At 36.0% G+C, this 25,936-nt stretch overlaps 1 protein-coding gene across 4 annotated transcripts in view; it reads left to right on the top strand.

Moving 5' to 3' along the window:
• The window catches only part of LOC127947485 (cytosolic carboxypeptidase 4), a 150,842-nt gene that overhangs the window by 43,162 nt on the left and 81,744 nt on the right, over positions 1-25,936 (top strand). For all 4 annotated transcript variants that reach the window (XM_052544644.1, XM_052544643.1, XM_052544646.1 and 1 more), the window contains exons 8-18: positions 993-1,201; positions 1,531-1,699; positions 5,102-5,166; positions 6,740-6,856; positions 14,252-14,637; positions 18,749-18,832; positions 19,058-19,150; positions 19,571-19,719; positions 21,867-21,954; positions 22,099-22,228; positions 22,470-22,623. In XM_052544644.1, coding sequence (XP_052400604.1) covers positions 993-1,201; positions 1,531-1,699; positions 5,102-5,166; positions 6,740-6,856; positions 14,252-14,637; positions 18,749-18,832; positions 19,058-19,150; positions 19,571-19,719; positions 21,867-21,954; positions 22,099-22,228; positions 22,470-22,623 — 1,644 coding nt within the window. The remainder of the gene's footprint in view (positions 1-992; positions 1,202-1,530; positions 1,700-5,101; positions 5,167-6,739; positions 6,857-14,251; positions 14,638-18,748; positions 18,833-19,057; positions 19,151-19,570; positions 19,720-21,866; positions 21,955-22,098; positions 22,229-22,469; positions 22,624-25,936) is intronic.

Here is a 25,936-nt window from a genome sequence, read left to right on the forward strand (position 1 = left end):
AATGATGATGAATGATATGCATCTTTTTTTGGTACATTAGACAAATGATAACGCTAGTGCGGATGAGCAAGTATTTTTTAGACTCATATTCTGCCAGCAGTGGTATTAAACAAAAGTAGAGTCATTTCTTTAGCATTAACAGTAACTGTTAGCATAGAGAAAAGTGTAGCACTAGATAAACATGCTCCTATATTTACCATATTTAGCATAGTGTGTTCAGTTTGTTCAGGTGGTTTTATTCAACTGGCTCAAACAGAAATTATTCACTGATTCACAGAAGTCTCTGTTTGTCATATTGCTACTTTTTAGAGCAAAATATTTAGTTAGCTTTAGCTGTTTACAGTTTGTAGTGCAGCTAGCTGCTTTTGTTATGATTAGCATTTAGCTTGGTAAGCTACAGTTGTCTGCTAAGCATATTCTGACAAAACATTTCAGGCTGTTGGTCACACTGTACATCTTAATTGATAGTTAATTTTTTAAATGTCAAGTCAGAAGTAAAAAAAAAGTAGGCCTACCGGTGTAGTAAAACAAAACATGCTGCTAACATGTGTTCAAGTCCTTTTTTCATATCCCTGATAGCACACATACGTACATCACAGAGACATCTACAGTACTACAGTTGTAGTAGCTTCTCAAACGCTGCCTGTTAACCATATTCTCTGATGAAATCTGATTCTCTGATTTCATTTTTAAGGCTGTTGGTTAAGCTGAACAGTAAAGATCAAATCAGCTGTTTTTCAGTAAACTTTGATCTGGCTTGAAACAATTCTTAAGGTGAGGTTTCATTAGCCAATTTTGAGCGAAATTTTTCGGCCTCACATAAAATGTCTAATCACGTGTTTAGATTTCACCTGCGAAAATTAGCAAATTAATGCTAAATGTGACCACATTTTTTACTGCTTTAGGGTATGATCTTTATATTTCTGGGTAAAAACAAAAACCATTTCCTCTATCATAAAAATACTGAATGTTCTCCTCATGTTCGTCTACAGAGGTCAACTGTCGGACTGCCGTCGCAAAAGGCTACATTGCAGATCTTCTGAAGCTGTACGAAGACTGGCACAACAGTGACGTCAACCTTATGAGCATTCCTATCCTTAGAGCTCTACTTCATTGTCTGCAGCGTGCTGCCAACTCAGTTGTGGGCAGAGATGCCCTGGTCGCTGAAGGTGGCATTAGTCTTCTCTTCCAGACCACTCAGGTGATATTTCAGCCCACTATTTGGTCCCAAAGTTCTCATTACATCTCATATCATGGTATTTATTTGAGGTATTGCACTTTTTTTTTACTACTTTCTTTAATTACATTGCTCTGTTCCTGATGCTTTAATCATTTAACTTTTGAATCGCACTGTGATTTTTAGCGGGACTTGCTAAGTAATGGCCCTAGACATTACCATGCTCTCTCTGCTAATGTGCTCTAAAGAAGCACATTTTTGCTTCTGATGCATATTTTGCACAGATGAAATGTCACTTGGAGATCACATGTAGCGCTTTGAAGTATTTGTAACTTGCTGAATTTTGTCTGAAGAATTGCTTGACCATGAAAGGCCTCGAATCTCTGGTGGAACCGGCGATCCAGCTGATGAGGAAGTGCAATCCCAAAGTCCCTCTTCCACTGACCTCAGATAAGAGCGTCTTCAGCTTTCCTCTTCCTGGGAGGCCTGTCGATGACCAGGATGCTGATTTAGGACTTTACGGTAAGCTTTATGTTCCCTAGGTTTATAAGCCTGGTTCTTTATTACACTGCCAAACACCCAACAGTTACTATTATTCTCTTCTCACATTGTGTCCGTGAGGGACGCTGAATCTGTCCCACTAGAGATATTTAGCCTTTACACATTGCTTCTGGCTATTAGTGCCTGACTAAGTCCTTATCGGCCAGGCCAAAATTGCAGTTGTTATCACATAGGCTCTGAGCATTTAATGGAAATTATTTCAATGTCAACGCATTATATAAAAATGTTCCTCTATTAGACTGTGATAGCAAGAATAGTGTAATGTAGAGAATGTGAGTTGGGAAAGTTCAAAGTGTTTATATCCAGACCACTCACTGATTCCTTCAAGCATCAAATTGTTTTCTAATAAATTAAATTCTAATATCATTATCTAAATATTTAATTCAAAACAAATTTAAATTGTTGACACTTTGCAGCTACTGAGTCTTTTTTTCCCCTTCGATATAACAGTTCCTTTTGGAAAATAAGTCAAAACTGACTATAAGTAGCATTGGTTCAAAACTGCATTGTTGAGAGAAAAAACACATATAAGTTGCGTCAGTGTATAAGTCACGTTACTACATAGAATGTAAAATACTGGAAAATAAAACAAAATGTTTACAAACATTTTAAACCCTATAATTTTTTTTTTAGTTCAACAAATCCTTTCAATTTAACACCAAAAAACAGCATTAAACAACCATAAATTGTAGTGTAATTCATTTTAAACAACATTTATTATACATGCAACATTTATTCTATACAAATTTTTAAAGTAACTAAATATCAGCATGACGTGGGAAATGCGCAACACAAATAAACTTGGGCTCACATACCTCTCTATAATTCTATATAAAATAGAATATATTATATATATATATAGGATTTAATATAAAACAGATAAATATTTAAAAAACAATTATTTATATATATATATATATATATATATATATATATATATATATATATATATATATATATATATATACATACACATGTGTGTGTGTGTGTGTATACATAATTTTTTTATTAATATTTCTCAATTTTATATTATATTCTCTCTCTCTCTCTCTCTCTCTCTCTCTCTCTCTCTCTCTCTATATATATATATATATATATATATATATATATATAATTTAATATATAATAGAATGATGTAATTTTATTCCTGAAATTTTGCACATTGCTTATTTCAGTTCATAGCCATACAAGCTCCCTGAACCGGTGTAAGCTGTGATTGTTCAGACCTGTGCTGTGAAGCAAATGTCAATACCGGTCCTCGTGAAAGCAGGCAATGTGAGAAATCAGTTGCTCTAAAAAACAGATTTAGAGGCCATTTTGATTTGGCTGCGTTTTTCCGTCTTATGCTGTATAGCAGTATTGTGCATAAATTAACTACCGTGCAACCCTCTCTAAGCATGCAGGTTTCTTTTTTGATTAGGTCATCATATGCAGATGTTCTCTTTGAACAAGGTGTGCGGCAGTAAACACTAGCAAAGGAAAACAAAAAACGGAAGACATGCTTGGTCAGAGAGCAGCAGATTGCTCTTGGCTGACCCACAATACAATACAATACTCACTTGTTTGCAAGGAGCTCTGAGGTGGTTGCCCAGGCAACCCTGCCCAATAACACCGTGGGTGCTGGACTCAATACCGCACAGTGAAGTGTGTTAGTGTGCACGTCTGTATGTACTAATACTCCTTTCCTCCCAAACCGATGCACAAGAGTCTAGATTATTATTGTTGATCTACGCACACCTTTCATGCAATAACTTATAGATCCAGACACCACGCGGGAGTTTTCCTGCTGGGCCGTTCTCACTAATGAGTTTCCCGTTGCTTTTATCTCAAACAAGGGAGCTAGAGAGCTGGGAAGGCCGATATCAGACTGAACAAAATGATTATCCGTTATCGTAATGAATAGTGCGGTTTACTTGTTATATCCGATGGGATGATGCATGTTGCCGGCACTATCTAGCTCTGCGACCCACCATGTTTACTAATCGAGGAGTTTTTGCCGGCTTTTAGCACTGTTATCATGCTAACAGCTAACGTTAGCATGCTTTCTGATGTCAGGGACTTCTAAACTGAAAGCTGCGCGTGGCACGAGTGACCCATAATGCTAAGCCTAGTTGCTGTTCAGTCTGGTCAGGCAGATAAGATGATGTTAATCTTCAAGACGTCCAGATTTTAAGTGGACTAGCTCTATCTTCAAGATTTGAGCGGACTAGCTCTAGCACTACCTTGTCCACTTCCAGTTGTGAAAATCACAGGAAAACACCCTCAGGTGATGTAAGAAATGATGGCAGCAGTTTAGTATCATCTTTCTGTGACATGTACAACTGTTTTAAAACCCTGCTTTAAAAAAATTGCTAGACTTAGGTGGTTTGCTGGTCTTAGCTGGTCACTTAATTTAGATGGTTTAAAGGGTTTTTGGGGTTTTGAGACCAGGTGAACCAATTTAGACTAGAAAAAGCTAAGCAAAGACTATTTAAACACGAAACTGGGTGTTCTAACAGAATCTTGTAACACCTAAACATGGTTTTGACATGTTAGCAATGCTGCCGTAAACATTATTAGCGCTCATAAACCGGGTTGTACTACTTCACAACCTCACATTAAAATAAATGACTTGTCATAATTTATCGCATGATTAATTTACCCTGCATTCACGCCAGATCAAATACCTTGAACGCCATTATTTAAAACATTTTTTATATAAGCAGTCATTTGGTTTAGCAGAGAAGGTTGTAAAATTATAGTGATTTTAGTGTTATGTTTTGATCTTCAGTCATCAAATCCGATGAAAGCCCGTGAAGTTTATTTCAGTTCAGTTATTTCAGTGAATATTAATTTATTTAAAGAATACCGTTTTTATTTTAATGAATAGGATTATAATATATTTAAATAATTAATACCATAAATTATTTAGAATATTAATATTTATTTATTATTTATATATACATTTATACATTTATAGATAGCAATTTAGTGTGTGTGTGTGTGTGTAAAACGTAATGGGTATGACACATAAAATTTATAGTATTTTATATTGTTATTTTATATAATACAATATTGTCATATTATATAATACTGAAAACATTTTATTGAATTAAATACTTTAATAATTTGTATTTTATCTATTGGAAATGAATGAATGAGTGAATGATGTCTGGCCTCTGGTGCATCAAACACACTCCAGAGTATGTCTGGCAGATGTCTGCTTTTATGTGAACCCATCAGAGGCAGAAAGAGCTAATGTTTGAGCTCTCTGGGCAGGTCCTGTTTGATCCTACAGATGAACTGCCATATTTTGCTCATCTTGACATTTACGTCTTAGTCTTGCATGTTGTTTATCTTTCGTTCTTTCTTCCTTATTGAAAGATGGCAGTTTGGAAGATGACAGTGACGAAGACGAGGAGCACGAGGAGCCAGACAACAGGGACTACGTGAGTGTTTTGAGATTTGCTCTGGAGGAAGACGTGAGCGGTGCCTTCAACACATGCATGCACAGATCGTGCTCCGTATGATCCTGCGCCGTAATGTTGACAGAGCAAACGATGTGTGCATAAATTCCACTGATTCATTCTCCCTCCTAAAATGTGATTGAAGAGCAGGGTCTGCGTGTGACAGGAGCCTGACACGAGTGACTTCCTGTTCTCACATGACTTCAATAATAGGGCCCCTGATTCAGCCATAAATCAATGATTTGGACGCCAAACCAAAGTGCTCCCTTCCTCTTCTGCACTACACGTACTCTTCACTGCTAATGCTTTTCTTTATTTCCATGTCTGTGCCCCATCGTCTTGCCATGATGGGGTGCTAAATGACTACTCCGTAGTGTAAATGCGTGAATTTACAGTGAGATATTATTCATTTTGGTTAGGTATGGCCCTAATATGCCCATATACCTCATACCACATTATATTTTTATTAAAAACATATTGTATTGGACAGTCACTGAAGGTCTTTGCTCTGTGAGATGCCCTCAAATCCGGGAAATAATATTTTGGCTGGGTGGTTAATAACACATTTTTCTGTGGTGTGTCCAACTCAAAACACACATTTAATATTACTTTACACAGACTTTGAGTATTGCAATGAATACATAATTGTTTAAATTGTTACTGCATTGTGTTATTATTTTGTAATAAATGTTTATACTTAGTGTTAATAAAAATAATAACCTATTAATTACATTGTTATTGTATGAATACAAAATTGATTATCATTCTGGTTGTCTATGTAAAAAAAAAAAAAAAAAAAAACACCTGGATACATTATAATCCTGAATTATTATTTATTATTAGTATTATTTTAATTAACTGAAGTAAGCAGGCTCAGAGCATGTCCACAGTCTTCACCCATTTATGATGGTTGAGTTAAATAATAAAATAACTTTTAAGCGGCTTTAAATATATATACTGTGTATTATTTTTTATTAAAATGTCATTATGAACATATTTATAAAACATCTAGCTTAAATGGACATTGCAATTTAAATTTAAATGCAATTTAAAAAGTAATTTAATTCATTAAAGGTTTTTTTTTTAAACATAAATGTATTCTTTGATTTAATACCCACTTTATTGGAAGGTTATTCAGATATCGTTAAAAAAACATTATATATATAAAAAAAAAAAAACTATGGTGGGCTTAAAAGGGTCACTTCTTGATTTCTGTTTTCCTAGTGGCACAGAAGAGAACCGCAAAAATCATTGTGTTTGTATGTATGTGTGAGAGTGACATTTACACCACAGCTGGAGGGGTGACCGCTTACATGTGCCTCACCTGGCAAATAAGGTGTGTAATTACTGTTTTTCTGCTGCTTGACCCACGTGCCATAGAGAAAGACAGAGTAAAGGTCAGAGGTCAGAGCATGCTGCATTCTATTGGCTGGAGTTTGTCACATGACCTCTGGTCCTCACATGCAGTGACAGGGGAAGATATATTTGTTTCAGTCTGTAGTCAGTCATGCTTAAGACTGGACAGTGTTTATAGCTCTGTGTTTCTCCATGGCAGGAGGATGACCTGGAAACAGATGTGAACAAGCTGCGTCCCCGACCAGAGCCTGACCGGCCCCTAGATCAGCTGGGTCAATATGTGCGTCTCTGCCCTGAGCTGCACCATGACTTCCAGGTGAACATCTTTGCCTTCTGCGGCAGTGAAGCATTTCACCTCCATACCTACATCAGCAGGGCTTACAGATGTCTAGTTAAGCTCAACTGACAGCATTTTTGACCAATTTCTCTTTTCTTCTTAAATAAATCTGGAGGTTACAGTGAGGCACTTACAACAGAAGTACAAGGGGACAATTTTGAAGGATTTAAAGGCTAAGATGTGAAGCTTTTAATTTACAAAAGCACATACATTCATTTTCTGTCAAAACTTTTTTAGGGTTTATGCTATTATTTTATGGCGATTTGATATAACTTTACATTAAAAAAGCTTAAAAAGTGATTTTATAACACTTAAATCAAATGTATATTGATTTCTTTATTTAATGACTTGTGGCGGTACTATTGAAATGGTGCATATTTTCATGTTCTGTTTACTTTGATATTATTTTATTCTATGTTTTTTTTTGTGTATGCATTTTTTTTTTTTAAAGAAAAGGAAGGACAAGTGGAAATTAATAATTGTGGTGATCAACATTATTGTCCAATCTTTTGAAACTTTACAGACAACATTATAACAGAAATAACTTAGAAAGGGATTTTATCATACTTAAATCAGATGCATATTGATGCATTTTTTATTTTATTACAATTTTCTTTTTACTGCAGCTTGTGGCTGTATTAGTAAAATCTATTGTTTTTTCACTTCCATTATAAGAGCCTCACTGGGACCCTAAATATATATACTGTATATACACTACTGGTCAAAAGCTTGGGATTAGAAAGATTTTTAATGCTTTTTAAAGAAGTCTCTTATGCTCATCAAGGCTGCATTTATTTGATCAAAAATACAGAAACAAATTAATATTGTGAAATATTATTATGAAATAAATATACATTAAAATCGAATTTGTTCCTGTGAAGAAAAGCTGTCAGTAAATTATTTCTCTTTAAAAAAAAAAAAAAAAAAACTAAAACTTTTTATTCAGCAAAGATGTGTTCAATTGTTTAGAAGTGATAGCAAAGATTTATATTTTTAGAAATATTTATACTTATTTATTTATCAAAGAATCTTGAAAAAAGAATTGCAGTTTCTAAAAAAAAATATATGATAATGATATGATATGATTATGATAATTCTAATAATAAATCAGCATATCAGAATGACTTCTGAATGATCATGTGACACTTCATACTGTAGTAACTGCTGATGGAAATTCAGCTTTGCATCACAGAAATAAATTATGTTTAAAAATATATTCAAATAGAAAATATTATCTTATATTTTAATAACATTTTGCAAGATTACGCTTTTTTTTTTAATCAAATAATTGAAGCCTTGGTAAACATAAGAGACTTCTTTAGGCTACAATGCATTTTAGACTTTAAATATAGGGTTTGTTAATACAGAAAACTTTGTTTTTCTTTGGAACAGTATGGCTGATAATTCATGCATTGAGAATGTAAATGGGGTGAACTTTATTTTTATGTTGAAATGAATCCACTCTCGAGAAATATTTCAAAGAGGGTTTTCAAAACGGTCAGCATCTCTTGGGTTTAGTTGTTGCAGCCTGGCGTGAAAGTAGGAGTTGTACTGCTCTTAATTGCAGACAGCCAGGATAAAGTTTATATGAAGTGTCTCTAAGTGCTCTTGGGGTGAATATGGACCTTGTGTGGAAGCACTAAGAGATTTTGATGGGAGCAGGATGTGCTATAATACCTACTGCAACGGCACCACCATGCAGCTTAAGAGCACAACAGGGACATGGTTTGTACTGAAAACTACCTCATTGCACTCCAAAAAAATCAGACACTTGTGCTTTGGCTCCTTATAATGGCGGCATGTTTGCCTCACTCTTCATCTTAATAGAGTGATTTTGTTCCTGTTTTTGCTGACCTGAAGAGTTCTGGGGAAAAAATGAGGAACATTTCGTTGGCAGAATGTCCACAGGGAATGATTTATCTCATCTCTCAGAGGTCACAATAATTATGCGATGACTTTTTCACTCATTAGTCAAAAAAAAAAAAAAAATGTGTGTATGTTCACGTCACTTGTTTTCACGAAAAAACATCTTGGAAAAAATATATATATATATTTAAAATATACACCTTTGGCTCCAGAAACAACTGAATATGAGTTTTCTCATTTATTATTATTATTATTATTATTACTATTATTAGTTGATTAACTAATATGTAAGAATATTAGAATAACTAAATATTAGTGAATATTTAAACTTCAGTTTGTGAATTTGAATTCTCATATATGCTTAAGTTATATATTATATATTTTAAACATTATTATTATTCAAATTTAAGTAATTATACATTTAAATTAAACAAATTATAGTGATCTAGGGATAGTGATGCATCTTAAATATTTCTTTAAATATATCGAAAATGTTTATTTTCAGATTTTATCTTTTTATTTTGAATTCTATTTCCAGTCTGGACATTTTGGCATTTCAGACCTTTGTATTGAATTAGAATTATTCATCAATGCATGAAGGATCATAAAACAATTTGTACAATAACCATTTTTCAAAATCTCTGGAGATTTTCTTCTGCTGTTAACCCTGCTGTGGGTCAGCCAACCGTAGAGCCATTGACAGAAATGAGTGAAGACATTTCAAGTTGCAGAATATGTTCAGTGTGACTCTTCATTTTAAATATGTCACCACCCTTCCCATCATGAATGACTGCTATGGTCTTGATTGACGGCTTCTCTCGCAGCACAATAACGCGCCTGCGGCTGTCTTGCAGAAATCCCTGCGTGGCTGCTTTTAGCATGGGGATGAGTTCAAACTAATAGAAATGTCAACACACCTCCGGTTCATCGACGTTCCACTCCCTCCTTATTCAGATGTCGCCACTATTTTAATTCAAATCATATAACATGATGTACTACTGCTGCTGGAAAGCAGCTTTTCCTCGGTTCATTTCCTGCCGCACATATTGATTTGTAATTCAGGTCCCCAAAGGAAATGACAAACTACTAATTCACTTTTTTGTTTCAATTGAACATTTTTAAAATCAATTCGGTCTGCAAATTCTAGACAGCTATGTAGTTCTTAGAAACACCTGCTTCTTCCTCATAATGACAAGTTATTATAGGAATAATTCACCCAAAATTGATATGTCATTATTTACTCATCTGCACATTATTAGTCCCATTTATATGTGCAATTAATCTTATTGGTTGACTACTACAGCTGCATTAAAGAGATTAAGTATAATTTTTAATCACGGTAAAAACAACAACAACAACAACAAAAAACAAACAGCAAAAGTTTAAATCTGGGTTTTTAGACATTTATTTTAGTAGTGTATGAATTTTACACTTGTTTTTAACCGCAACTTTTACATTTCAATTTATGAATTTGAATTCTCATTTTTTAGAAGTTAAGTTTTATATAACTTTAAATTACACTACATTATATAATGTATACACATTTTGGTCACACTTTATTTTTGGGTCCAATTCTCACTATTAAATAACCATTAACTATGACTTTTGCCTCAGTTAACTCCTTATTTGCTGCTTATTAATAGTTTATAAGGTAGTTGTTAAGTTTAGGGTATTGGGTAGGATTATGGATGTCATGCATTATATGTACTTTATAAGCACTAATAAACAGCTAATATGTTAATAATAGACATGCTAATAAGCAACTAGTTATTAGTGTGAATTGGACCCTATACTAAAGTGTCACCCACATTTTAATATTATAATATATTTTATATTTAAAATGATATATATATATATATATATATATATATATATATATATATATATATATATATATATATATATATATATATGTGTGTGTGTATGTGTGTGTGTGTGTGTGTGATTACAAGCCCTAGTATAAAAATTATTCACAAATAAAAATTCAAAACCTATACTCGATAATAATGTGCGTCAATTTGATTGTTCATTATGCATTATATCATTATTTTTATTTCAGTTCGTTATATGTTATGATATGTTATGTTTTCCTGTGATTGATCTGAATGCTGATTAAGCTATTTTTCATTTTCTTTTGGTTTCTGCTCAGCATGGAAGCAAACCGTCCCCACTCCCCTATGTGTCTTTGATGTATTTCTCCCATTATCATGAAATGCCTTTGTGATCTGGAGATGCTGTGACTGGATTGGACGCAGGGGTTGTAATTACATCGCTGCATTATGCATGCTGTGCAAAATACCAAGATGAAAAGAATTTACAGCAGGACATTCATGCCAATCAGTTCCCCGCTATTAATCTTGCATGACGATGATGCTGCACCTGTAATCTTCGGCCCAAAACAAAGTCCCAGATTAAACGGGTTTAATTCATAGAGTCACGCTAGGACTCTGTAGAAGAGAACACTGGTAAAACTGCAAAGCTGTCAAAAAATATTACAGGCTAGATAAAGGGTTAAGACGTGAAACATAAGCCTGAGAGAGCGAGATTGGCACGGAGCTTGTGCTCTCAAAGGGAGGGGAACAGAAAGGTCTCTTCCCCTGAGGACTCGCCTCGGGAAAAAAAATGTTTCTCTTTGATCTGCAACTGATACTGTACAGGACAGCCACGAGTTGAAAATTAGATGTGCGTTTCATTCAGCATGACACCAGCATACCTAGTTCCTCTGACTAACCTCAAGACTCGACATGAGTGAGTCTAATTGTTTTGTTCCTCCGCAGTTCCTCAGTCAAGGCCTCACAAGCATTACTGTGCAGTATTAAAGTCGGCATGAAATCAAATTTGGCAAATCTTCTTTTTATATGTAATATTGTAGTGTTTATTATAAATGATTTATCTGTGCACTTCATTATTTTTTTTTAATTTCATGTACCCTTATAATCTTTAATCCAATACATTGCCCTACCATCCCCCCTCGAAACGACCTCTCTTCTCTTTCGGTCACGTGCAATGGCGAAAGGGTGTGGCCAGAGTCGATGAGGGTGCGGCTATAGGTGTCTGTCTCATTTCTGCACCGCCTCTCAGAGAAACTCTCGAGGGTGAACTTGACCGACAACTTCACTCGAATCATCTTGGTTTGCGGGAGGCTCGTATAAATATGGGCTGATTCCTGCCTGAAAATTTAGTCCTCGTTCTCGTCGCCGGGCTCCTCAATAAAAAATCCTTCATGGGAGGGTAACGGTGGAAAGCCCGGTGGAGTGAAATCCTCCACGACTGAATGTAAACTAGCATTCAAATCTGCATCCATTTTGTTTGCAACGCCCAACCTCCAACGATCCAATCAATTCCCCGATGGACGAAACCAAGCCCCGCCCTACATTTTTTTCTAAGTTCAGAAGCTGTTTAACTCGGATATACGTCACAGCAAGGAAAAAATGACAATCTCAACTTCCGTTTCATGCCGACTTTAAATACGGTTTACTGTATTTGCAGTACAGCGGATCTTACAGTTTCAATATTTAGTTTAGTTTCGAATGTATCTATATATTATTTATTTTGTCTAATGCTTTGAACAGATAGCAAAAGTCTTTTTGTGTTTGTGTGTGTATGAACAACATCGCTGAAGCTGTAATTCGGCCGTATGGTAATCATAACATCCTGGTATACAGCCATATCGCATATATTGTTATGAGTGACAAATTGCATTTATACTACAGAACTACTTCCGCCGTGGATTCAAATCTCAGTTTGACAGTTTAACGGCTGAGCCCAAGCCCATAGATATGTAAAGGTTGATGCGTCATTTGACCGCTCCAAGCACAGAGACGTTTCCGCCATCTTGCAACGGTCAACTTGACGTCATTCACCATAATAATCAATGTATATTTGGAGATGCCACAATCCTGCACAACCGATGTTTGTAAAAAAAAAAAAAAAAATGCTTGCATTTGGGATAACCTTTCACAGGTGAGAATGCGTGAATGCTAATTATTATATTGTATATATAAAATATCTTCAGTGTAACTACTTTTTAATAGCTTTTTATGAGAGTAGCTTAATTGAAGTTTAAGTACACTTTCCAGAATTGTTCACAATGTATGTGCGAACTCAAATTCTGTGCATTTTGAAACTTATTAGCCAGTAATATCTGTTTTTAAACGAGCTTGCGGAAAACTTGCCCAAATGTGTCCCAATTGCACTAATTTTCTGTTATTTTACATGCTGATTTCAAAAACGTCAGGCATGAGTAGCTTTTGGTTGGTGGATTGTGTAATTGAATTGACCTCAAACAGATTCGTTCGTTCCCTTTTTGAATTGAATCTCTGCTTTTCCTTCTCACCCACATGTAGGAACAACCGAGCACACATTCCCAGAGTCCAACTCCCAAAGCTCATCAAAAGGGCCGTTGTACTCGTCTGTATCAAGTTCACGATTAAAATAAGTCTTTGAAAAAAAAAAAACATCTTGGTGCTGCTACATTGTTTTAGTGTTATTTGTGGTTTCGAAAAACTAATATGACAAAGCATGCCTCCTGAGATGCAATATACAGTACTGCCTCAAACCCGAGACGTATTTATACTAATGCATCCCCTGCTGTTGGCATTCATGTAAGTTGTTGCATTTTTGTGCTTACACATATTTTTAGAAGTGTGAGGAGGGGGAAAAGTGAAATTTTAAATGCAACGAGATCGTGGGGCAGCACTGAAGTTTTGTATCTAACGAATTCACTTTGATGGTATACCGTTTATGTGCATTGCGGTACAGATCAGAGCCAACTCAGGATGGCGTTCAGAAACTAAGATCTTCCATAGGGAGGTGTGCGCAGATGATGGAGGCTTTTATCGGCACGATGTGTGCAAATTTTTCCCCCAGTCAGCACATCGTGTCTATCATGTTTCTTGGACATTCTCACATTCACCTTAGGGTAGAGCCTGGGAATTTGGCCAATTTAGGCATTTCTCCCCACTACATTTATGGAAATGTACAAGGCGTGGGCTTAAAATGTTATTTTGTTGCTCTGAAAGCAGCCAGGGCCATTGGCTATTTTGATACAGTTCATTTTATGCCTGTCAAAGACTGTAATTAGACGACCCTATTTGCTGTCAGTATCACCCTTTTGAAGTCAATAGAAAGCTGGAAGTGATGTGCACCACTTAGGGCTGCATCCTCAAAACAAGTCCTTATCCTTTTTTGGCTTTACTCTGTCAATAGTCTCTAAAAAAATGCTTTCATTTCCTTCACGGTTTATTTTGGGTTGTTATTCTGCGGTACCGCATTGAGTGGTTGACGGTGCCAGGGGGAAAACAGGATATCTTGTGGGTGATGTTTACTGTAATCTCTTTGTCTCCTTTTTTTGCAGTTTTTCTCCTACACCTTTGATTTGAGAGTTGCTGATGTGGCCGAAAATGTAAAGAGCTGACATCTATGGATGCTCTTGAATATTTTCCCCCCTGAAAATGTAACATTAGCTTTGCAGCTTCTCTCTTACAGTTAGACAATCATGTCTTATAGGATTTGGACTCCAGCTCTGAGGTCGATGAAAGCTCAGATGATGACAGCACTCAGGAGGGAGACTTGAACGACAAGATGCCGAGTGAGGAGAGAGACACCGATCTGCCCTTTGACAGAGATGAAAATCACCTACGGACGAGTGAATTCCATAAGCATTACCTCAACTGCTCCAGGAAAGGCCAAGAAGGCCACTCTAGTATGGTGGATAGGCTTCTGGAGAAGTATGGGATTGTCACTCCCAACCACGATCCACGTCTCTACACTGCCACTGCAGCCAATACAAAGTCTATAGCTGGATACTCAATCCTAGCCTTCCCTGACTTCTGGGGACACCTGCCCCCACAAGAGCAAGAGCCCATGGCTAAAAGACCACCACATGTGCAGAGGTGAGGAATCATGGCTTTTATTGTAATTTTGTGCCGCACAAGGAATAGGGTGGATGCACTGTCTAACATAAAGGTTGTAACAACTGGTTCTTCACTCAAGTGGAAACCCGACAAAATTGCTTTCCATACAAAAGGAGCAAAATACATGCACTGACCCAAAAATATGAAAAATGAACATTGCATTGGTTAAATATCAAAAGTGTTTTCTAAATAAATGTGGAAAATAATCAAAGGATTCATTTCAAGAATTAAAATGAGAATGTTTCAAAATGAGAATCAATGTTTAAAAACTACAACATTAAATTAGAAATATTTTGCATTAAAGTCAAAATTACGAGAACACATGGGAACATTTAAATGTAATGTAGAAGAAGAAATAAAAATAAGGAGTAGAAATTTAAATGTAACATTTAAATGTAAAAGAAAAAATGTTGTTATAAATATTTAAGACTTATTTATTTATTTATTATTATTATTATGGTTATGTCCCATTGGTTCCCTTTTTTACAACTTTATTCTCAAAATTAACTTAATTAACTTAATTATATAAAAATACTTAATAAATCATTTCAACTTTACTAAATAATTTGGCGGTGCAGAATTAGTCTGGTGTTTTGTTGCTCATAAAAACTGTGCCATTACAGGCTGCAACAAGAAAAACATCTGAAAGCGGTCTGATTCCATAAAGACACTTTAAAAACCTCCCAAATATGCCTTTATTTGTACCTTACTTAGTGTCTTGAGTTTTGTACAAATTCTGTGTTCCATACTGCAGCAGTTTCCAACCTTTTTAGCTGCTCGTGTTGCATTTGCATGCTGAGATTGCCAGACAAAAAAACAAACAATGCAGTTATTAGACTTCATTTATAAGCTGATTTGTCTCTAAATCAGACCACATGGATGCAGTTTAAGACTTATTCTCCATCCTTACATACACATTGTCATATGCAAATGATGACACTGAGGGCCCTATTTTAACGTTCTAAATGCAAAGTGTAAAGCGCACGGCGCAGGTGCACTCAGGGCATGTCCAAATCCACTTTTGCTATTTTAAAGTCAGAAAAACGGTCTGTGCGCCGGGGCGCATTTTTGGAATGGGTTGTCTCTATTCTCTTAATAAGTAATGGGCGCAACGTTCAAGAAACCCATCAGAGTGTCATCTTCCATTCCCTTTAAGAGCGAGATGCGCTCGTGCCATGGCAGATAACTATTTAGATGGTGGGATTTGTTGGCGGAAAAGCTGAACGCTTCTCAAGCGAAGAAACCGCAAAGTTAAAGCGTACAAGCAGATCATCTACGGGACAAGCAGGAATCCACCAAAGCTTCCCGAGGTAAAGAAGATGTGTGATGAAGTAGAATTTCATTCATCATTATAAGTAGTAATAGGCTGAATTGCAAATAGGTAGCCTAATTCTAATACACGCAATGAGTATACATCATTACATTTTTATATTTATGTAGCCTAAAGAATGATATTATTTTACACTGTAATCCTTTTGTTTTTAATATTTGGCATGTTTGTGTGAGGCCCATCCCTGTGTGTAATAATCAAAGTCAACGGGGACTGTGAACCTGCCCACAGGCACATTTTCTACCAACGTGCTCTTTAAATGACAAAAAAATATTGCGCCATTGACTTTAGACTTTAGAGTAGGTTTGAGTTGGTCTATGGCGCAGTCTATTTTCAGCTCCTTAAAATAGCAATGCGCCTGAACACAACTCTTTTTTTTAGACCAGCATGCCCATGGGCGTACAAATGGGCGCAAATGCATTTGCTAATTAAACGACGTGGCGCTGGATGGGAAAATGTGAATGGCGTTGGACTGAAACTAGCAAACACACTTGCGCTGCACCTTGCGTCGCATTGCGGCGGGTGTATGATAGGGCCCTGAGTCATTAAACTCACTGTAAGTACAAATTAATTCCATTAAAATATTCCTCTCTGAGTTAAACTCTCTTGCCTTAAGTGAGTTGTTCTGCTTTCGGTGGTTGCTTTGCTCTACAGACAGCCAAAGACTCTTTTCTACTGAGGAAAAAGCCCTTAAATCTATATCTAATTATGGTAGCCCCCTTCGGAAAACTTGTTTTTGTAGAAAACTTTCTTCAATGTGCAAGGGAGAGATTAAAGGAAATAGACATTTATTTCAGTCATTTCTGTAGTTAATTGTGTTTGCTCAAGGGTAAGATAAGTTCATTTATGTTATTTTAACTTGAAAATAGTCACTTTTGGAGTTTTAAAAAGAAAGGGTCAGACAGCCAGTGAAAAAAATAAATAAAATAAAAATAAGGTTAAAGTTTTAATATTGTGTTATCTCTAACATTGACTTCAGATAAGTCTCAAACATTTGCATTTGACATTCTAAAATATTGAACCTTAAAATCATCTTTAAAACTGTCTGACACGTCATTTTGAGAACATTTGCAGGAAAATGGTTAACCGTAATTTTTTTCTTACCCTTTGTGAAGCTCTATGCTTAGAATTTAACATTAAGAACATTGAAGAACAGAATGCTTGTTTATGTCTTATTGTTTTATAGTTCTTTCCATGAAGTAAACATTTTGATGAGAGTGCTCCCGGTTTATTGCCAGCCACGGCAGACTGTTAACTTTATTTTTGCTCATTCATTCAACCCCATTATGATCTGAAATTTGCTCTTGGGATTGGAGCGTCCACACAGATTGTTTCCCCCCCGTGCATTTTGCATTGTACTTATTTGAATCAGGAGAACGGACTCATTATTGTTGTTTATCTGTGACAAAGAAATAATGCACACAAATAACCAAGAAAATTAGCCCATTAGCATCATACAGGTCAAAAAAGATGAGGCACCATAGGTTTGATTTAAAAATGGCATCATCCAAACCGGAGTTGAGAACGACCAGCCATTATCAACACTTTATGTAGATGTCTGCCAGACCACTAGATACATGTAACACTGGAATAGCTGATAGCTTTGCTTTTTAGGCTACGTTTATATGACAACGATGTAGTACGTATACACGTACGTATATTCGCGTTTGCACATATTCATGAAAACGGCCAAAAACGCTGTATTACGTATGTCATAGAGTAGTTTGTATGTACAGTTTGTATGTCATAGCAGTAGTTGGCACTGTCACCTTGTTAGTAAACAGTAACTGTTATATTATGTGTCTCCGCTGTTGGTTGTAATATTGGTGAAGCAAATCCACACTTGAGCAGCAACGACAGTAGCATGTACTCCACCATTGTCGTATATGTTTGTTCACGCTTGTCTGTAAAATCGACACGTACTGCGCATGTCTACATTTGTAACATGTACTACGCACTCGCATGATGTCACCGTTTTCACGTTTTGGATGTTTACATGGAAACGAAAACAGTGGCGTTTTCAAAACCTTGCATTTTTAAACCCATTTTCCAAAACGTGTTTTTAGTCCCCAAAACGCTGTTGCTGTGTAAACGTGCAGCCAAAACGCATAAAACGTTTTCCCTTATTTGGCTAAAAATGTAGTCGTGTAAACGGCACCTAATACATTTTTTGTTAAAGTAATATTTAATGATACGAATGTCACACCCATTGTTATGCTGTGCGAACAGAAACATACAGTATCACCCCTATCTTAATCTCGCTTCATTGGCTTCCTGTAGAATTGATTTTATAATCTTTTGATTAGTGTAAGAATTTAATGGTCTCACACCGCCCTATCTTTTTTTGAATCTCCTGACTGAATATCAATCTGGAAGAATACTGATATCTACTAGCCAAAGCTATTTAAAATTCCAAGTTCTAGACAAAATCAAAGAGAGGATTGTGCATTTGCTGTAGCAGCACCTAAACTTTGGGATAGTTTGCCAAATTATATTAGAGCTGCCACTCAATTTGATATTGCTTACTTTGGATATAAATCAGAAATAGTAAATGGCATTAAAAAAAGGTTTAGCTCCATATTGCCTCAACACACCTGCCTGGAGGTTTCAGGTATACCCAATTCAGGTATATACATTTTTTATTATTATTATTATTTTTTTAATCTACAAACTGAAAAACAAAGTTGAGTTATACTTTTGGAAACCAAAGCTGTCGTTCCGTTATGATTTTATTTATTTGTTTATTTTCCAATGTTCCAGAAAGAAGGTTTTCGAGGACATCCAGCGCCTCATCTGTCCAGAGGACATCATCAACAAGGTTGTTTTTGACATGGATGATCCCAGGTAACACTGCTATTTTTTTTTTTTTTTTCTGATAAAGCATTTTGATTAGATCATCAGCGTCAGTGGTACACTGAGAAATTAGATCCATTAAGTGCCTCTGATGGATCTTTCACAGGCATGCTGGATTGATACTATAGCAAACAGAACGTGAAAGATATTCACTGTGCAGCCTTCAAGTCATATTAAAAGTCTTTCTTTCTTTCTTTCTTTCTTTCTTTTTCTCAGTCCACAGTGTTCCTCCGATATGTGTCCCAGTTCTCTTCAATTCTTCTCCAAATTTGAGAGCGGGAACCTGCGTAAAGCCATTCAAGTCCGCAGGTGAGACTCTGCGTTGTAATACAGCACACGTACACCTGCGCTCACACGCAAACATGTACTGCAGACAGCTCGCCGAGTGCCCTTGGGCCTCATTTGTAGTGCATTCACAATCATACTCTCTCTCTCTCTCTCTCTCTCTCTTATGTTTCCACTCTTTCAGCAAGCTTGTCTCGTCAATGCATGCAAGATCAAATCAAAACCGCTTTCTACAGAGCACTTCCGATGTGCTTAAATAAAAGAGCCTACGTTATATTTTTCCAAATGAAATATGGCGGCGTAACAACAGATAGGGATGGAGTGAGAGATTTTTCTCTGTCATTTATCTAACACGCTTCTCTCTCTCTCATTACTTCTCTCCAATTGTCTCTTCCACCCACTTTGTCTGATTTTCTCCTGTCTCTCTTTCGCACTCTCTCTTAGTCATGAATATGATTTGATTCTCAATGCTGATGTCAACTCCTCTGCACACTGTCAGTGGTTCTATTTTGAAGTCAGCGGCATGGTGGCCGGCGTGCCTTATCGTTTTAACATCATCAATTGCGAGAAAGGGAACAGCCAGTATAACTATGGTAAGCCATACAGTAGAAACTACTATGAAGCCATGCGATTTACTAAAGCAGGGCATCATGGTTTTTATATAATATTTTATATAATATTTTTTTTTTCACTTGTAATAAACATTACCTGAAATTATATGTGTGTGTATATATATATATATATATATATATATATATATATATATATATATGTATATATATGTATATATATATTTATGTGTGTGTATATATATATATATATATATATATATATATATATATATATATATATATATATATATATATATATATATGTATATATATATATATATATATATATGTATATATATATATATATATATATATATATATATGTATATATATATATATGTGTGTGTGTGTGTGTGTGTGTGTGTGTGTGTGTGTGTGTGTGTATAAAACTTAAACTAAATCTGAAATAAGAATTAAGAAAAAAACTATATAGACCTTGTTAAAACTAAGATATATTTAACAAATAAAATGATAACTACTAAAAATGACAAAACACAACAAAATCACTAAATTTAAAATACAAAATGCAACATTACAAATGAATTAAAATAACTATAATAGTACCTTTAAAATACTAAAATAACACAACAAAAGATTTAAATGTGTATTCTTATACACTTTAATCCAAATGTCAGTGTTACATTCTAGTTTATAACTTGCTCTGTGTTTTTTTGTTTGTTAGTTTTTTTTTTTTTTTGTGGTACATAATCACATCAGATCACCTTCATATTGATCCAGGAAAATGTTCTGCTTGTGTAAATACTGTGTTTGTTACATGAGGGTTATGAGATTTATTTTTAGAACCATTTTAGTACTTGTTCTAGATGGCATTGATTTTGACATAACCATCTTCTCTCCAAAGAAATACATTTCCCCACTGGCACCAGGACGTCCAGCTTAAGAAGATGCCACAGTGGTAGCAGCTAAATCATATCTTAGCTTCACAATGCTCTCAGACACAGCGGTGGGCCCGAGCAGCTCTAAAATCTGACACCAGCCGTATATCCCAGAAAAATACAGTGCTTCCGCATTTCAGACTTCCTCTACCGATAAAGCCTTTTCAATGGCCCTTGACCGCCTTTTCCTCATTTTGGTGTGCAGCTGGGTATTATAAGAGACTCGTACTGCCCTGAAGTCAGTGTTTTATGTCTTTATATTAAATGAGATGTCCTTTATTGTTGACCTTATGTGAGTTTGAGTAAAACTTCTACTTTGAGCGAATGCATTTCAGGGAAGTCTGTCTACCAGTGTCAGTGTTTTAGAGAAATGCAGTCTTAATCTTATTGGTTTTAAGGAATGAAGGAAGGTCCTACTTGCTCATTGAAAACTAAAGATATAGACATTTTAGATTAAAAAAAAAAACAGTTTTATTATTTATTTGCAAGCTTGATTGAGAGTTTGGTGGATTTTATATTTCCTCATACAGTTAAGGTTGTTAAAGTATTTTGAATAGAGCTTAGTCACTTTGTGTTAAATGAATAAAATCAATTTTTCAACAAAAAATACTCCTATATCAACATTGCTTCTCATAAATCGATACTGATCATTATTGCCACCAAGCCAAACCTTGAAAGCTCATCTTCAGTAGGCAAGGTTGCACTTATTTGATCAAAAATATAGGAAAAACTATAATATTTGAAATTTGATTGCAATTTCAAACAAATGTTTTGTGTTTTATCGTTTTATAAAATGGCATTTATTCCTATGATGGCAGAGCTGAATTTCCAGCAGCCGTTACTCCAGTCGTCTGTGTCACATGATCCTTCAGAAATCTTCTGCTGATCTTTAATGTGCTGATTTGGTGCGCGAAAAAACATTTTGTTGTAATAGTTTCAAATCTGAACGGTATTTATTTTAAATCGAAATCTTTCGTAATATAATAAATGTGTTCACTGTCAGTTTGGATCAATGTAATGCATTCTTGCATTCTTGTTTAATTCAGTGTAGTCCCAAAAATGATATTTTATACGCAATTTGGCATTGCCATACTAAAAAATTACATTCTGTTGGTGTTGGTGATTGATATTGTGCCACAGCTAACCACCTGCATGTTTAGCAATTCCAGAATGACCTTTAAATGACTGAATGTTTGACGTGGTTCATAACTGTATGGTTGTGGGATGTTTCAGGCATGCAGCCCGTGCTGTATTCTGTGAGGGAGGCGTTGGAGGGCAGACCACACTGGGTGCGAACAGGCTCTGAGATCTGCTATTACAGGTATCGCGCCTCTTTATTTCACTTCAGCTCTTTACATTTCACCTCACATGATTTCACTTTGCCTCACTTTACTGTACTTTATCCTCTATGCAGTCAATTTTTTATTCAGGATATATCATCTAAATGTGGTTTTGACTTCCACAGAAACCATTTCTGCCCTAGAAGAGGTCAACAAGGTTCTTTTTACACACTGACCTTCACGGTGACCTTTCGCCACGAAGATGACGTGTGCTACTTGGCCTACCACTACCCTTATACCTACACCACCCTTCAGGTGCTTGACAGGACCCACTTTGTTTAAATATTAGGGCCAGGATGTCACGCTTATCTTCAGAATCAATATTGTTGAGATATTTAGGGGCGTTGATGTTAGATGAGTTGATATGTTAAGGCACTAGGTTAAGGAAAATATGAATAGGCTCTTATAAAAATGTATTTTTGGTTACTAAAATTTTGGTGCATCACTACTCATAACGGCTAAAGACTAAAGCAAATGTATTTACGATATTCTCTAGACCCATTTGAAGATGCTGGAGAAGTCTGTAGACCCACGGAAAGTTTTCTTCAGGCAACAAAACCTCTGCGATACGCTGGCGGGAAACTCCTGCTCTTTAGTCACGATCACAGCCTGCCCCACTTCCAGAGCCTGGAAACATCTGCACCAGCTGCGTAAGTCTGACACTAAAACCTGCAATGAGTCAGATTTATGCTCTTGTGTGTCAACGCACCTGTGAGCTGAACGTCTGAAGCTGCTTTTGGTTCGTATTCGGCAGTGAAAGTGTGTGTGTGTGTGCGTTCATGAGTGTGTGTTCGTACAGTCTGGCAGATCTTCAAGGCACTTGGAGCATCTGAGCTTTGACACCTCCTGTCAGAGGAGGAGTCGAGGAGCTTCAGGGTGGGTGGATGTATGTGGGGAGGACACGGTTATAGATGGGATGACGGTGCTTGACTCACTACCTGAAGCACATGTTATGCCAGAAGACAAAAAGTTAAAAGAACTAGGAGAGCACATATGGATTGAGAGGAAGTCAGTTTCAGTTTTTTTCGGAAGTTGCTTCAAAGGCAACATGAAATCAAAATGTACCCCTTATACGTAATATACAGTATTGTTCAAAATAATAGCAGTACAATGTGACTAACCAGAATAATCAAGGTTTTTCGTATATTTTTTTATTGCTACGTGGCAAACAAGTTACCAGTAGGTTCAGTAGATTCTCAGAAAACAAATGAGACCCAGCATTCATGATATGCACGCTCTTAAGGCTGTGCAATTGGGCAATTAGTTGAATTAGTTGAAAGGGGTGTGTTAAAAAAAATAGCAGTGTGGCATTCAATCACTGAGGTCATCAATTTTGTGAAGAAACAGGTGTGAATCAGGTGGCCCCTATTTAAGGATGAAGCCAACACTTGTTGAACATGCATTTGAAAGCTGAGGAAAATGGGTCGTTCAAGACATTGTTCAGAAGAACAGCGTACTTTGATTAAAAAGTTGATTAGAGAGGGGAAAACCTATAAAGAGGTGCAAAAAATGATAGGCTGTTCAGCTAAAATGATCTCCAATGCCTTAAAATGGAGAGCAAAACCAGAGAGACGTGGAAGAAAACGGAAGACAACCATCAAAATGGATAGAAGAATAACCAGAATGGCAAAGGCTCAGCCAATGATCACCTCCAGGATGATCAAAGACAGTCTGGAGTTACCTGTAAGTACTGTGACAGTTAGAAGACGTCTGTGTGAAGCTAATCTATTTTCAAGAATCCCCCGCAAAGTCCCTCTGTTAAAAAAAAGGCATGTGCTGAAGAGGTTACAATTTGCCAAAGAACACATCAACTGGCCTAAAGAGAAATGGAGGAACATTTTGTGGACTGATGAGAGTAAAATTGTTCTTTTTGGGTCCAAGGGCCACAGGCAGTTTGTGAGACGACCCCCAAACTCTGAATTCAAGCCACAGTACACAGTGAAGACAGTGAAGCATGGAGGTGCAAGCATCATGATATGGGCATGTTTCTCCTACTATGGTGTTGGGCTTATTTATCGCATACCAGGGATCATGGATCAGTTTGCATATGTTAAAATACTTGAAGAGGTCATGTTGCCCTATGATGAAGAGGACATGCCCTTGAAATGGTTGTTTCAACAAGACAATGACCCAAAACACACTAGTAAACGGGCAAAGTCTTGGTTCCAAACCAACAAAATTAATGTTATGGAGTGGCCAGCCCAATCTCCAGACCTTAATCCAATTGAGAACTTGTGGGGTGATATCAAAAATGCTGTTTCTGAAGCAAAACCAAGAAATGTGAATGAATTGTGGAATGTTGTTAAAGAATCATGGAGTGGAATAACAGCTGAGAGGTGCCACAAGTTGGTTGACTCCATGCCACACAGATGTCAAGCAGTTTTAAAAAACTGTGGTCATACAACTAAATATTAGTTTAGTGATTCACAGGATTGCTAAATCCCAGAAAAAAAAAATGTTTGTACAAAAGAGTTTTGAGTTTGTACAGTCAAAGGTAGACACTGCTATTTTTTTGAACACACCCCTTTCAACTAATTGCCCAATTGCACAGCCTTAAGAGCGTGCATATCATGAATGCTGGGTCTTGTTTGTTTTCTGACAATCTACTGAACCTACTGGTAACTTGTTTGCCACGTAGCAATAAAAAATATACGAAAAACCTTGATTATTCTGGTTAGTCACATTGTACTGCTATTATTTTGAACAATACTGTATTACCCATGTCTTAATGTTTGACTTGTCAGTGTACGTTATTTAAAACATTTCTATTGTCATAATATTCAATATTACCTTATTTTCCAAACACATTTTCTTTGGTGATGACATTACCAAGACTATACATTTTTAACCAATAATATCATTATTGATATTTTTCATGAGATACCATTTAAATAAAAGGCAAAAAGACAATAAATAAAATATAAATTTAAATTAATATAAATAACGTTTATTTATTTTTTTGACTCTGTATTGATTTAATTTTTGCAAATAAAAAAGGAAATTTTTGAATCCACAAAGTAATATTAATTTATTTGATATATGTATACATATTATATATGACACTTTTTTGTGTTTTTAACGCACCTGATTAATTTTTTTGGGAGGGAAAAATCAATAATTAAATTGACTGATTGTATTTTTGCCTTTATTAGATAAATCCAGGTGTAAACAGATGCTTAAACACCCCTGTGTAGTGACATAGATCACACTAAGAATAGTTATAAAGAATTTAGCAAAAGCACTTAGTGGTGGGTTCATGTGACTGTCAGCTGCAGGTGAAACTGCAGAGATAGATGTTTCAGACTGAAGGAAGATCGAGAGGGACATGCTGGGACATGCTGACCCAGCTGTGGGCCACCTCCACTGGTAGCACGGTGCTCGCCAACACTCATCTCCTGATGAATATAGAGGAGAGACATATGCAGCTTGATCCCCATAGACCGATGCAGAGCATCTGGCTCGGTTGGGGGTGTAGGGATGGCCCGTCCCGATCGACTGACTGCTGACAGTCCCCAAGACACTCTGACATACTGCAAAGTGACCTGCTGACAATTCCCAAGGACTGTCTCACACAGTGACCTGTTCACTAGCTTGGAACTTGTGCTGTTGATCAAAGACTGTCAGTGATTAGCGCGCTTAAATTCGCTATGCATGCACTTTGTGTGTGCGTGTGCACATTTGTGTATGTTATTGTAATCAAATCACATAATTAAAGCTCACATATGGACTTTTTTCAATAATTTGATGGCTAAAAAAATCAGTGTCGTTGAAATGAGTTCCCATAATTTTAATTCAGGAGCTGTTTTAATTGTTTTAACAGCATTGGACTTTGAATATGACTCATATCATAACCTTTTAAAGCCTCTGGGATTTTAACTTATTTTTAGCAAACAGATGTCTTGCTGTTTTAACATCCTAATGTTCTGCATGTCTGCAATTATAAAAGAAGAAAAGGTAATTTCT

The sequence above is a fragment of the Carassius gibelio genome, chromosome A25, assembly GCF_023724105.1.
Source record: "Carassius gibelio isolate Cgi1373 ecotype wild population from Czech Republic chromosome A25, carGib1.2-hapl.c, whole genome shotgun sequence".
In the NCBI taxonomy this organism is placed as follows: Eukaryota; Metazoa; Chordata; class Actinopteri; order Cypriniformes; family Cyprinidae; genus Carassius; species Carassius gibelio.